The sequence below is a fragment of the Cavia porcellus genome, unplaced genomic scaffold, assembly GCF_034190915.1.
Source record: "Cavia porcellus strain 051 isolate PalLab524CR breed Dunkin Hartley unplaced genomic scaffold, mCavPor4.1 scaffold_12, whole genome shotgun sequence".
Lineage (NCBI taxonomy): Eukaryota > Metazoa > Chordata > Mammalia > Rodentia > Caviidae > Cavia > Cavia porcellus.
The window spans coordinates 25,571,658-25,587,033 of record NW_026947495.1 but is presented as its reverse complement, the minus strand read 5'-3'; the positions used below and the strand labels follow the sequence as shown (position 1 = coordinate 25,587,033).

Below are 15,376 nucleotides of genomic sequence, written 5' to 3'. Positions count from 1 at the left end.
TACTCTTGGGGGACGCCCCAAGGGCGACCTGCCCAACTCAGCAGGAGCGACCTGCCTACGCGAAAGTAGCCGTGTAATGGCTACACTACCACCACTCCTGTTCATTGTAGTTCTAGGAACATTAACCAAACAGTTAGGCATGAGAAACAAATCAGAAGAACATTTATAGGAAAGGAAATTCAGTAGCATAGTAGGTTACAAAGTCAAAAGTCAATAGCATTCCTATACATGAATAACAAACTCACTGAGCAAGAAATTCACTTTTCACAGTAACACAAAAGTGAAATATTTAGGAGTGAATCAATGAAGTGAAAGATACTTACACTGAAAACTACAGTACTCTGGAAAAGGAGATTGAAGAGGATAGCTGAAAATGGAAAGATATCTCCTGTTTTTGGATAGGCAGAATTACATAGTGAGTCCCTGTCTCAAAAGAAAAAGAAAAAGAAAAAAAGATGTATTTTGAGATCATAATGTTGAGTGAAATAAATCAGACACATTAAGTTAAATATTGCATGGTTTCTCTTATATAAGAAAGTCAGTGTATATTTTTGGCCTGGTAGTTTGGATATTAATCTGTATGCGTGATAATTTTATAAGGTTTTATAAACAAAGGAAGCTAATGCTGGCAAAAAAGGAGGAAGTGAAGGGGAAGGGGGAAAATGGACAGTGGTGTATTAAGTACTTGTAACAATTCCCCATGAGGAATGTAATCTTTGTGTATTACAACATGTACTAATAAAACTTTATCTTTTAGCTCATGTCTCGTTCTCTTTCACTCTATTTGTGCTCTTGGGTTAAAGCTGCCCATAAGCAAAGATTTATGTCCTAACCTTCAAGCCCCAGATATGCTGCCATCTTCCAGATACCTCTACTTGGCTGCTCACATGCAATTAAAACTCAACATAGTATCTGTAATTGTTTAGCCCTTAAATGTTTCCTAAAGACCCATATGGCAATGGCATAAGTGCCAGTCTGTGGAGCTCCTGGGACACCATAGAGCCTTTAGAATACAGGGCCTATTGGAATTGTTAGGTTAGTATCTATATGCCTGTTAAAAGAGTACTGGAATTCCAGCCCATTTCTCTCTCTCTCTTTCTTTGCTTCCTGGCTGCCATGAGAGAATAGGCTCTTTAAACCACATGCTTATTGTGTAATGTACTGTGCCACCATAGGCCCAGAACAATAGCACCAAGTCACCGTGGACTATGGTTAAAACAAACATGTCCAGTGTCCAGATATTTATGTGTATATATATATTTCTGAAAATGTATGTAAGATGGAGACATCATGACCCCTTACTCTTAAGTATTGTTTATTTCCTAAAAGAGGATTTTTCTTTTCTTTCTTTCTTTTTTCTTTTTTGTCTTTTCTTGAGGCAGTATCTCACTGTACTGTTCAGGTTGACTTTGAGCTCACTTTGTAGCCCAGGCTGGTCTTGAACTTGCAATACTCCTGCCTTAACCTGCCAAGTTCTGGCATGTATAGGCATGCACCACCACACCTGGCTAAAGAAGACATTTCTTTAAGAACCACAATACACTGTACATCAAATTCCAGAAATTTAACATTGATATAATGTCATTATTTTACCCATCATTTACATTCAAATTTTGTCATTTGTCTCAACTATGTTCTTTATTTGCTACTTTAGTTTTTTGACATATAATAATTGCACAAGTTTATATATAGTATGATGTTTTCATATAGGTAAATATTGTATAATGATCAAATTGGGGCAATTAGCATTTTCACTAACTTGTTTATTGTTTGTTTGAGGTGAAACGTCAAAAATTTCTCCTATTATTAACTATAGTCACCCCTATTGAGCAAAACCCACCAAATGTATTCCTCCTATTTAGCTGTAACTTTGTACCTGTTGATCCTATCTCTTCTTATCCCTGCTTCCTCCTCCCCTTTTCAGCCTTGGTGACCATTATTCTTATACTGCTTCTATGACACTGACTCTTTTAGATTCCACACAAGTAAGATCATGTGGAATTTGCTTTTCTGGGCCTGACTTATTTTGCTTAACATCATGTCCTTCAGGTCTGTTCATGTTATGGAAAATTATATAATTTCATCTTTTCTGATGGATATTCCATTGTGTATATATAAAAAAGGAATGTACTTCAACATAATAAAGATCATAAATCACAAACCTATCGCTAATACCATACGTAATGAGAAAAAGTGGAAAACTTTTTAAAAGTAAGTTTGTGCTGTCATTGTTTGATTGTTTGATCATTTTTATGCTAGATATTATAACCCAAACAACTATTTCTAAGATAACAATGTATAGTACATTAACTAGCATCAATTTCTTACTGTTTTTTGAAATTCTGTATTATTTCTATCCTTTTTTCTATTTTGCTTTTTAAAAAAATTAATAAAAATGTAGAACTAGACAAAAAATGCCCACTTTCACCACTTCTATTCAACATAGTACTGGAATTCCTATCCATATCAATTAGAAAAGAGAAAGCGAAAGAAAAGGCAACCAAATTGAAAACAGGAAGTAAAATTTTCCCCTGTTTGCAAATGACATGAATAAATATATATCCAAAGACCACACAAAAAGCAGTTAGAATTAATACAAGAGCTCAATAAAGTTGAAGGATACAAAATCAATATGAAAAAATGAGTAGCATTTTTATATACCAATAATAAACTATCTTAAAAGTAAATGAAAGAAGTAACCCAATTTATAATAGTTACAAAAATTGCCTAGGAAAAATATATCCATGGAGATAAAAGATCTCTACCATGAAAGCTATAAAACATTGATAAAAAATTGAAGATACAAATATATAAAAGATACTCTGTGTTTATGAATTGGATTAATTAATATTGTTAAGTGGCATACATCTAATATGGTCTAAAACTTCAATAATATCCCTATCAAAATACCAATGCAGTTCTTCAGAGAACTAGAAAACAATGTTAAAATTTGCACAGAATCACCAAAGATGCGGAATAGCCATAACAGTTTTGAGCAAAAGTAACAAATTAGGCATGTCACATTGCCTGACTTAAAAATATACAACAAAGCTGCAACAACAAAGCTGCAATTACAAAAACAGCATGATATTGATGTATAAACAGACATATAAATGAATGGAACAAAATAGAAAGCTTTGAAGTAAGCTATAACCAACTGATTTTCCACAAAGATGCTGAGAAGACAAATTGCCAGAAGGACAATCTCATCAGTGAATGATATTGGGGCAATTGGATATCTACATTCAGAAGAATGAAAATCAATCCCTATTTGTCACTAGTTAACGAAACTACCTGAAAATGGATTAAATGCTTAAATGTGGTACCTGAAACTATAAAACTATTAGAAGAAAATACAGAGGAAATGCTCTATAATATCAGAATGGGCAAGGATTATTTTCCCTTTCCCCCACCTTCGTTCCTGTTTCCTTTTGAACAATTTCCTCCCATTTCACAACATCTGTTGTCCACTTTGGACCTTGTTTACACTTTCAGATTTTCATTCCAGGGGTACAATATGATGTTTACACATGTGAGCCTTATTTATTTCATTTATGAGTATGGGCTCAAATTGCATCCATTTACCTATAAAAGTCTCAAATTTATCCTTCTTTATGGTTGAGTTGTGCTTAATTATATAAAAAAGACCACATATTTTTTATCCATTGCTTAGTGGATGGGCATTTGGTTTGTTTCCAAGATTTAGCTATTATAGATTGTGCTGCTATAAACATGGGTGCACATACGTCACTGTGGTATGTTTTTAATTCTTCTGGGAAGATACTCGGAAAGGCAATAGCTGGGTTCAATGGGCCCTTTAATTCTAGTTTTTTGAGGAATGTCCGTACTCATTTCCACAGTGCTTGGACCAGTCTACACTTCCACCAGCAGTGGAGAAGTTTCTTTTTCAAGGCAAGTCAAGGACATCAGAAGTTCTGATTTGAAATTATACTACAAATCAGCATGATGCTAAAAAAAAAAAAACCCAACAACAATAACAGCAGCAAGCACAACCCAAACAGACCTCAGTATCAGTGGAACAGATTAGAAGATTCAGATACAACTCCAAACACACTCATTCACCTTGTCTTTGACAAACGTGCTAAACACATTCACTAGAAGAAAGACGGCTGCTTTAATAAATGGTTCTGGGAAAACTAGCTGTCTACACAGCAGAGACTAAAACTAAACCCTTGACTATCACCTTGCACTAAATTAAAGTCAAAATGGATCAAAAATCTAGATATTAAAACAAAAACAATCTACTGGAAGATAAAATAGATACAAATTTTGAAGATGTAAGTGTAGCAGAGACTTTATGAACAAAACTCAGGTCACATATGAAATATTACAAAGAATCAACAGCTGGGGTCTCAATCTTATTAAAGTTTTTGCACAACAAAGGAAATCACCAACAGAGTGAAAAGATAACCCACAGAGTGGGGAAAACTTTTTATCCTATTGTCCCTCAGACGGAGGACTTAAATCTAGAACATAAAAAGAATTGAAAAAAATCAAGAGTCCCCCAAATTCATTGACCAGTTAAAAAATGGGCATCTGAGATGATGTACTTCTCAGATGAAGAAATACAAATGGCAAATAAATACATGAAAAAATGTTTAACATCAATCACTGGAGAGATGCAAATTAAAATGACACTGAGATTCCATCTCACACCGAAAAGAATGACTATCATCAAGAAATTAATCAACAGGAATTTAGCTCAGCGATATAAGCACTTGCCTGGCAAGCACAAGATCATGAGTTTGATCCCCAGTGCCAAACAAAACAAAACAAAACAAAATCAACCAATAACAAATGCCCTTTTAAATATGGAAATTTGTCATGGCATATTCCTGCTTAAAAGCCTTTAGTAATTTCCCATTGCCCATAAAGTAGAGCTCAAATTCAACATAGGTGACCCCTTAATAAATGTGAGAAAGATGATGGTTCCAAAATCTCAACTGGTGTAGGATTTTGTGGCTTAATGTAACTAGCTGCTTTTCCAGGGAGAATAATTAGCATTCTTGATAGCAATTTTCTGACGAGTTTAAGAATCCCTCCTCAGAAACAAACTCAACTGATTATTGGTCTTCATTTTTATCTTTTTACTTTTTTTTTCTTTCTTGCTTGCTTGCTTTGTTGCTTTCTTTTTGAAACACTGTTTTGCTATGTAGTCCAAGCCAACCTTGAACTCAATGGGTAGCATAGGCTGGTTTCTAATTCACAATCCTTTTGCCTCAGCCTCTTGAGTTTTGAAATTATAAGCATATCTTACCATGTCCAGCTCATTATTAACCTTGCAATTGGTCCAGGATAGTTTGCTAATAACTCTAAGAGGCTATCATCATTAATTAGATATCCTTTTTTGAAAGTCAATGTAACAATAATTAGCCATTTTCCTCTATAAAATAGTACCAACAAGATTGATTCTTTTATTTGGATTTTTGAGACAACTTCTTGTTTTGAGACAAGTTTGGAATATAATTGGTACATAATTATCAATTGAAATTTGTTTTAATGATGTGTGTTCAAAGATGAATAAATGCTTGAATGGGTAAAAGAAGAAATTCTTTTTGTAAGTAGGTCTGAAATACTAAATATATTTAAAATATTTTAAATGTGAACTTTTGTGAGAGCAAATAACACTTTGATTTCTACAAAAAACATTTTTCTAGATTTTATGAATATGTGTATATTGGAACATAAAAAGTTTTGAAGAAGGCAAGAATAGGCTAACAAATCTATTTCTAAATTTCTGTGTTCATTATTTTATGAAGCCAAGCAAATACACCTGCTGGTAGAACCCTTGAAGGTGCAAAGTTATGTCTTTTCATATCTGTGTCAACAGCCGATCTCATTTTGAACTGGATGCTTGGTATTCACTGGAGTTTCATTTGCCCTTATTTCTATCTTCCTCTTGCTAAATTGGTTTACAATTTTAAAATACAACATAAATTTTTAAAAGTCCCATGGTTATATTTGTCAGCTACATTAATGTGAAAATGAAATCTGGAAATTAATTTTGCTTTCTAGAATAATTTCTCAATATTACAGTCTTCTCACATACACATGCATTTAGAAAGGAAGTCTGTTTTGTTTTAATGTAGAGAAAGCAAATGATTCTGAAACACAAATGAAAATCACTCTTACGTAATTCCTCCTTCCTGATTAAGAGACTTCCCTGCTTTCCTTCCAGCTCGATTTTGAATGCCCATTGCAGGATATCAAATTCATGGTTTGGCTACATTTAATTATTATTTAGTGGCTATTGTTCATAATTTATATATGTAGAAAGTTAATTATCCACTTGTAAATTTTTCTTACATGTTTTCTATCTTTACAGCTTTTATTGAAGACTTCTAGTAAACTGTTAACTATTTGTAGCATGTTAGTAATATAAGGAAGAGGAAAATAGGCATAAATGAATTGGAACACAATTCTTGTTTGAGTTTCTTATTCTAAGGGAGAGCAGAGAGTAGCAGGAGTAATGTCAAGAGAAGGAATTCCATAACTATTGTTGGTGCTGTAGGATGAAAATCACACTTGATTGCTTAACACAAATCTTCATTTGATAGATGCTTAATCAGTAGTTGAATTAAAAATGCTTTTTATTGCTACATCTATCTCCTGTTATCTCATGAGTGCAAATTGACTATGTTTCAAATAAATTGTGTGAAAAGAAAAAATAAAAAGATAAAGATGAAGATAAAGACCAATAACCAGTTGAGGTGGTTTCTGAGACGGGATTCTGAATGATGCATACAATATGATCTTGGGTAACTTTTGCTCCATTTTCACTGACCTAGCTCCCTGGAACACCCAAAACACTCTCAACATCTCAGGTTCCTAAGTCCCATACTTAATCCTGGTCTCATCAGACCTGAATTTAGTTGTTTGTGACAAAATTCTATTTACTTGATATTCACTATGATCATGAGCCAGTTTAAAAACATTTATGTACTAATTTGTTGGTGTAATTTTCACAATATCTACATTTTATTAGGGTCTTTCTAAAGATTCTTGTAAGCCCAAAATAATATATCTGATGGTATTTTACTAACATCTCTGCTTCTTTTGGGATACTGGGATTATAACTTTTAGACAGATGCTGGCTTTCTTTGTTAGGCAGGAGAGCAGTAGATAATCCTGATGGATTTGTCAGCATTATCATTGCTTTAACATATATTTCCTTCTCCAAAGTCATACATCTCCCTGTGAGGTCAAAGACTTGGTTTGATAATAGTAGGGATTAACATTTCTGCTAGTAAAAGGAATAAACTGCCCACCTACTGGGATGCATTAACATTTTCACATTTTTAGGGAAAGCAACAAACACTGAAAAAATGTGGCTTACTAAGTAAGTTCTAACGGCAGAAGATAGTTTCATTTCTCTTCTGAAATATGAATAATTAGCCATCACATTAGCATATCTCATTTTTAGTGATATTTGCAGTAAATGCACATAATTATCTTATAGCTTACTACAAAAATTCTAGTATATCAGTGATAAAGTTTATTCACTAGCACATAATTTCCAAAAGAAAGATCCTGGTTTAATTTAATCAGTGCAAAATAAGATTAGCCTTGTATAAGATAGCCTTATAGTAAGCTTAAACAAGATCATTACACAGCTCAGTTAAACAAACATTAATACCTACTATATGTGATGCACTGGACTGAGTGTTATAAATCCCTGACATTTGTATAATCCCTTGGCATAGTATTGTATTAACTGTTCATACACTCTATTTGATCATCATCTTTATTTAGAATTGGGGAACTGAGGCTGTGAGGGATGAATGATACTAAAGGCCATCAATCTAACAAGTGTTTTAGTGGCTTGCTCCTAATGAATAAAATATTTTGGAAGAGACTTAGTAGTGATTTCTATTGTAGGTCATAAAACAGATAACTTCTGCCTGGTGAACTCTCACTCTCTTTCTCATATTCTCTCTGACTTTTTTTCCCATCTCTAATCCTCATTTCTCTCAAATCACTCATTTCTTGGGTATGAGGCCACTCAAGGAGCTCTGTACAGAAACTCACTTGGAGAGAAACTGAGGTCTTCCACCAAAAACCCAGCACCCACATATCCAGGCCTATAGATGATGGCAGTCTTGACTGATACTTTTCTGTTGCATTTGGCCTCGAACTAGTTAAAAATTGCTCTTAAATTCCTGACAAACATCATTGTGAAAGAAAAGACCTCTTAAAAATAACAAGGAACCAGGAAGTAACAATACAAAGGCTGGAAGATGACAAGAGGATCTATAACTTAAGAATAAAAAGCATAAGTGAAGAAGCAGGAGTAATCACAAATGAATTACAAAGGCTATTCACAGAAATAATTAAGGAAAACTTCCCAAGCATAGGAAAAAGAAATGATATCCAGATAAATGAAGCATACAGAACTCCAACCAACTACAACCAAAACAGATCTACACCCAGACATATAATAATCAAGATCCCAGAAATTTACCACAAGAACAGAATATTAAAAGTGGTCAGAGAAGAAAAGCAGATCACCTATAAAGGAAAATTCATCAAAGTAATGATAGACTTCTCAACACAGACTACCAAATCAAGAAGAGCCTGAGGGGAAGTAGTCCAAGCCCTGAAAGAAAATAACCTCCAACCCAGATTGATGTACCCTGAAAAACTCTCTCTCAAAATTAATGGAGAAACAAGATGTTTCCAAGACAAGGAGGAACTGTGGGAGTTCATGTCCAGTAATCCAACCCTACAAAAAATAATGACATTCTAGAAAAAGAGAGAGAGAAAAATACCAGGATTCCAGCAACTGTGGCAGAGAGGCCTCAATGAATGGGGCAGACAGTAGAATGAAGAAGAGTGGACAGATAATAGCAGCAAGATAGAATAGCAGAGATGAGGCAGAGAAAGTGGGCTATAATCTCTAATATAGATAGCCTTGATACACTAACAAAAAGAAACACAGGCAGAGTAGATTAGGGGGCAGGACCCATCGAGATGCTCTTGATAGGAAATATACTGAACCTGAAAGAGGATTAATAAACTGAAAGTCAAAGATGAGAAAACGATACTCTGTGTGACAGGGAACCAGAGAGAAGTAGGGATACCTCGTCCAGCAGTTGCAAATAGGTTGGAAAGTCATGACACTTTTTTGCAGTGGCAAACTACTCAGCTAGAAGGAAGGAAGTGGCTTTAGTAAGTAAAGGAATACAGCTCAAGATCAAGCTCAGGTGTAAAAAGGTTCAGCACCACTCAGATAGATAACGGGTTGCCCCCGTAATCTAAAAACTAAAGGAGTTAGTGGGACCCAAAATATACAAAGCACCCTGAAAAAGGGAAAGTGGAGGAATTGCCTAAAAAAGGAAGGCAGAGGACATTGTTAATGTGTATCAGGATTTAAAAACCACATTAGTCTTATTGCTCTGTTTTATATTTTTTTCCAGTCTGTCTTCTCATACTAGATTTGAGGGCACAGACAGCTATCCCCAAAATACCAGGCTCTACGGTGGTAACTATCCTTAATTTCCTATTAACTGAAGCCCTGTATTACTTACATTGTTTTACTATGATTGATCTTATTTGAAGCTGATGTTAGACTGCTGTTTTGTCTTAACTGATTTTATTTGAATTTGCTTGATATTATGAAGTCTAAGAGTAGAGACAACCACTCTGAAGATGACAAGATGTAATAAGAAACCCATTCTGGTTTGATTATTAACTGCTTTTGAAGTCCTACAATGTCTCCCATGCTATGTTTTTATTAAAATTGCTATGTAATGCTATGTTCAATTATATTATGTCTGATGATGTAGACAATTCTATTGAAAATAACAAGAGACAGCATAGTAACTACTATAGATCACCTAACATTGTGGTTTTATATGTCTTTTTCATTTCACGTTTTTCTAGGAATTTGTTTTGTTGTCTTGTTTTGTTCTGTTTTTCCCTATAATACAGAAAGGATAGATATACATGTAGAGATTCACAAATGTGGAGAATTTCTAAACAGTTTACGGGAACAGATTATGTAATGCACGATGTAATGAATAGATACTCTGAAGAAGAAGAGACACTAAGATACCCAGGGCTAATTCTGTAGCATTATGATATAAAATCTAGCAATACTATTATTCACTGTTCAGAGTGATATTAGTCTAGACTCTCAAGTTTAATTTCATCATATGTAAAGATATGGACAGCTACTTCAAAGAGAATGAGAGACATTATGCCAGCCATTTTTGACTCCCCCAATGTCAGATCTTGAAGACCTAAAAAGCCTTCATCATCCTGTTATGATTAGATTAGTTCTATAATGTTATTCCTCCCAATATCCATATTTAATTTACATTTTCTGATAACTCCCTTCGTATTCCAAGATGGTAAGTTTATGCCTTCATGTCTTGATTTATTAGCCTGAGAGAGTATTTACCACTGTGGTCAGTGAAAATTTGTTTCTTACCCTTAAACATTTTAATTTTCCAATACAACTATAATTTTTCAGTTAAAGCAATAATTAGTATTTATACTTTAAATATTGTTCAGTGCTGAGTGAGATAATGTACAATGATTATCTGCCCCCATACAAATTGTTTTCTTGGAATTATTTCCTTTTCTTGGTTTTTTATGCAAGTGTTATTTGATCTTAAAGCATTAACAGATCTATCTAATGTCTGGCAATAACTGTTTCCAACTCTCAAATATATCAATAATCCATCAATTCAGTAGTTTTCCTTCCTGGATACCTCCCTCCACAGAAATCTACTCTCTTGCTCTAATCTAGACTGGTTGCACTAGACTGGTTATATTATAATCCAGATGTCCTGGTAGGACTCTCTTTAGTTGTTTTGATTTTGTAATTGTAAAGAGAATTTGCTAATGTGAATATAAAATGCAGAAGCATTAATATTTTAAAGAGAACCCTAAATTATTAATGTATCTAGCTTCTATGTCCTAGATTCATTAGCCTGTGAAGTCACATAAAATGAAGTTAAATTTACTTTGAATGCCCAAATTATAGTGGTTTATGGTTTTACAATTTGAGTGTAGGCTGTCAGTATCATTTCTTTTGCAACATGCCCTTTAAGTTTTTCTAGGGGCCCTGTTAGAAGAATATTTACATGTTCTCACCAATTCATCTACCTATCAGTTACCGTGAAGCACTTGCCCTGTTCTTTCTCTTCTGCTTTAGCTCCCTGGCCAGTGTGTATTGCCTTAGGTACTTGTTTAAAGGTCTTGGTAATATTCCTCACTGCTGATGTTACTCAGAGCAGGCTTTGTATGGGTCAAGGGTGTTTTCTCTTGATGTTTTCAGTTCCAAGAATATGTGGAGGTACTAAGCTTGTTGGGAGGTAATATGAATGACCCTTTCTCCAATTCTGCATTACTTGCCTTCTCCCCCTTTTTCATTGGTTAAAGTCCAGAGCCCATAAAGATTTTTTTGGCTTCTCCTTTTTGTACTTTTAACTTATATAGTACCACCATCACCTTTCATTCACACCCAAAACAATTATTGGTCACAACTGACTGCTAACCACCATCTCTATTAGGATAGCATAGAAGCTAGACAATGTAAAGACACAGCACAATGGCATACGGTAGTGTCCCTTTGTCTGAGGTTTTGCTTTCCAAAGTTTCTCTTGTTTTATAACAGTCCAGAAATATTAAATGGAAAATGCCAGAAATAAACACTTCATAAGTTTAAAGTTGTATGCCATTCTGAGTAGCCTGGTGAAATCTTGCACTGCCCTACTTTGTGCAACCTGAAATGAAACATCCCTTTATCCAGCATATTGTATGCTGGATGTTTATCCAACATTGTATGCTATGTAAAAACTATTTTACAATGTTTATCCAACATTGTATGCTATGTAAGAACTATTAGTCCCCATTAGTCACGTAGCAGCCATCTTGGTTACCAAATTGACTTCTACAGTATCTCAGTGCTTCTATATAGTGTTTGCTAACATCAGTATTTTTAGGCATCCATTGAGGATTGTTAAGTTGACAGTGTCAAAGTACCTGACACTGATAACTTAAAGGAGAGATTTATTTTTTGCTCACAGTTTCAGAGGGTTCAATCCTTAGTTAACTGACACCAAGGCAAGAGCATCATGCTAGAGACTTATAGTGGAGAAAAGTTACTCACTTCATGGCAGCCAGGAAGCAAAGCACAGGGGAGGAGCGCCAGTGAGAAATGTACCCTCCAATGGTGTGCCTCCTGTAACCCACTTTCTCTAAATGGGCCCGCCTTCCCAACAGCACATTCAGCTATGAATATCAGTGGACTTACCCACCGATGAATATGGTACCCCATAATCCAATCACATCTCCAGAAGTCTCTCAATTCAATCATGTTAACAACTAAGCTTAATTGCAGCACTTGGATAGGACTACTGTAATTTATTACTAAACTAAAATGTTTAACATTTATGTACTAATTATTTTTGAAACTAGAGGAACAGCATTAAAGTGAGATGAACTATCCATTTGGGTGCTAAAACACTACTTGTACTTATGAATTATAGGCCTTTTAATTCATCAAACAAATTTTAGGAAAGTTTAGAGTCTAATCTTAATCCAAGAACCTCACTGAAAATTCTTAAATATGTCCATATATTTTTGGAAAACCTCAAAGAATTTTTTGCCCTGGAAAAATTTGGAGACCTTTGATAGATACTTAAGAATCTTGAATATACATGTATATACATACATTCACTGAAATATGACTGAAACATGGAACTGAAATATGGTTAGTCTTCTATATCTATAGGTCACATATTCTTGGGTTCAAGTAACTTTGAATCAAAATGTTTGGGAAAAAATTGCTTCTGTAGGGGTCGGGGTTTAGCTCACTGGCTCAAGCATTTGCCTGGTAAGCATGAGGTCAAGAGTTTGATCCCTGATACCAAAATAAATAAATAAATAAATAAAGTTGCTTCTGTATTGAACATGTACAAATTATTTTGTTTCATTGCCATTGTCCCATAAATAGCACAGTGTAACAACTATTTACATAGAATTCACATTGTCTTAAGTAATATGTCTTTTAGAGATTATTTAAAGTATATAAGAGGGTGCTTGCAGATTGTATGTAAATGTTGTACCATTTAATATAAGGTCATGAACATCTGAGAAAATTAGTTTCTTTTGGGGTCCTGGAGTCAGTTCCCTTTGAGCAACAAATTGTAAATATTTCAGACTTTTTACTAATTCACATTGGTCTTCCCTAAAAAAATGTTTAACTTGCTAAGCAGCTGGGTACTAATGGAGCATGTTGCTCCTGATAAATCATCCAAATGTGAGGTTCAGCTTACCTTTCCTATGACATCCATTAACAACTTGAGAGCTCCAGGATCATGAACTAATGAATCTGTGTAAAAGGAGCCTAGGTATTTCTTTGGATCAGTTGGATTGTCCTGGGCACATAGATCAGGGCGCATGTTGAATCCATGTGAGATTCTTCCCACTGTGAAAGGGAACATACCACCTGCAAGTAAAATACATAAGTCAGAGTGTGAATTAAAAAGGATTCCTTTCAGTCTTGGTGTTTTGGGCACAGAGAGGTTACCATAGCTTAACTGATAAACAGTATTTAAAAGGACCCGGTGCATCCAAATAATGTGAGATGATTGAAAAGAAATGATATGACTCATCTAGAAAGTCAGACATGAGAAATTTATCCCAAAGACAAAAGACAAACATTCAAATATGAGTGTCAACGCTTCAAATGTGTGTGGTTATCGTAGCAAAAATATCAAGACAATATTATCATTTGAGTGATATCTAAATCATGATGGTATTTCCATAAAATGAAATGCTATGCACAAATTCATGAAAAATTGATAAAACTCTGTATTTATTGACATGGGACGATATCTTCCCTATATGTTGGGAAGGAAAAGCAGGTTAGAGAATAACATGTATAGTGTGATATTATGTATGTAAAGGTATGTATGTTCAAAAATCACACTCTCAGTTATCTACAGAGAACAGGCAAACAATACAGAGGAATGGATTAGGCCTTTGTAAATAATGGAGCATAGTAGAGACTGGAGAGCTGTTGGTCTGATTGGAGAGATTTAAATAAAAACAAAATTTAATTAAACATGGCATAGTGCCTGCATGGCAGTTGCGAGGTTGTGAGTTCAATCCCCAGTATCAAAGCAAAAACAAAACAAAACAAAACAAAATAAAACAAAACAAAAAAACAAAAAACAAACCAAAAAAAAATTACCAAAAAAAATCACACCCCAAAATGCAATTAAACAAAAACTAAACCTGTCTATAAAAATGGAATTTAGTCCCAATTATCATATGAATAGAATTATGACTGGAAAGTTGATTGTATTCATCCAGAATAACTCTATTGAAGTTCTAATTCTAATATGACTGTATTTGGAGACAGAGCCTTTACAGAAGTAATGAAATTACTTGAGTGTGCAGCTACCTTATCTTTGAAAAAGGGGCCAAAAACATTCATTGGAAGAAAGATAGTCTCTATAATAAGTGGTGCTGGAAAAACTGGCTCTCCATATGCTGAAAGCTAAAACTAGACCCATGCCTATCACCATGCACTAAACTAAAGTTAAGAGGGGTCAAAGATCTAAATATTAAAACAGAAACACTAGATCTGCTGGAAGAAAAAGTAGGTAGAAATCTTGAGGACATAGGGATAGGTAGAGAATTCATGAACAAAAATCCAACTGCATGGGAAATACTTCCCAGAATCAATAACTGAGATCTTGTTTTACTAAAAAAATTTTACATGTTGAAATAACTCTCCAACAGAGTTAAAAGGAAACTCATTAAATTTGAAAAAATCTTAGTTAACTGTCCCTCAGACAAAGGACTTCTGTCTAGAACATATAAAGATTTAAAAAAAAAAAAACTAGACCCCCAAAATTCAAAGACCCGATCTAAAAATGGGCATCTGAGATGAATACACAGTTCTCAGATAAAGAAATACAAATGGTAAATAAATGCATGAAAAAATGCTCAGCATCATTGGTCATTAGAGAAATGCAAATTAAAACAACGCTGAGATTCCATCTCACTCCAGAACAAATGGCCAAGATCAAGAAATCCACAAATAACAAATGCTAGAGAGGCTGTGGGGAAAAAAGAACTCTTCTGTACTGGTGGTGGGAGTGTAGACTGGTGCAACCACTGTGGAGGTCAGTCTGGAAGTTCCTCAAAAAGTTGATATTGGAAGTCCCATTTGACCCAGTTACTCTACTTCTGGGCATATTCCTAGAAGAGCTGAAAACATCATATCACAGTGATAAATGTGACCCATGTTTATAGAAGCACAATTTGTAATAGCCAGATCTTGGAAACAACCTAAATGCCCATCAACTGAGGAATGGATAAAAAAGATGTGGTA

At 34.5% G+C, this 15,376-nt stretch overlaps 1 protein-coding gene across 3 annotated transcripts in view; it reads right to left on the bottom strand.

Moving 5' to 3' along the window:
• Window positions 1-15,376, bottom strand: part of Acmsd (aminocarboxymuconate semialdehyde decarboxylase) — a 93,682-nt gene that overhangs the window by 21,102 nt on the left and 57,204 nt on the right. For all 3 annotated transcript variants that reach the window (XR_010050775.1, XM_013142633.2, XM_003478596.4), the window contains one exon: window positions 13,308-13,480. Coding sequence is in view for 2 of the 3 variants with exons in the window: in XM_013142633.2 (XP_012998087.1) it covers window positions 13,308-13,480 (173 nt within the window). In the remaining variant the exon portion in view is untranslated. The remainder of the gene's footprint in view (window positions 1-13,307; window positions 13,481-15,376) is intronic.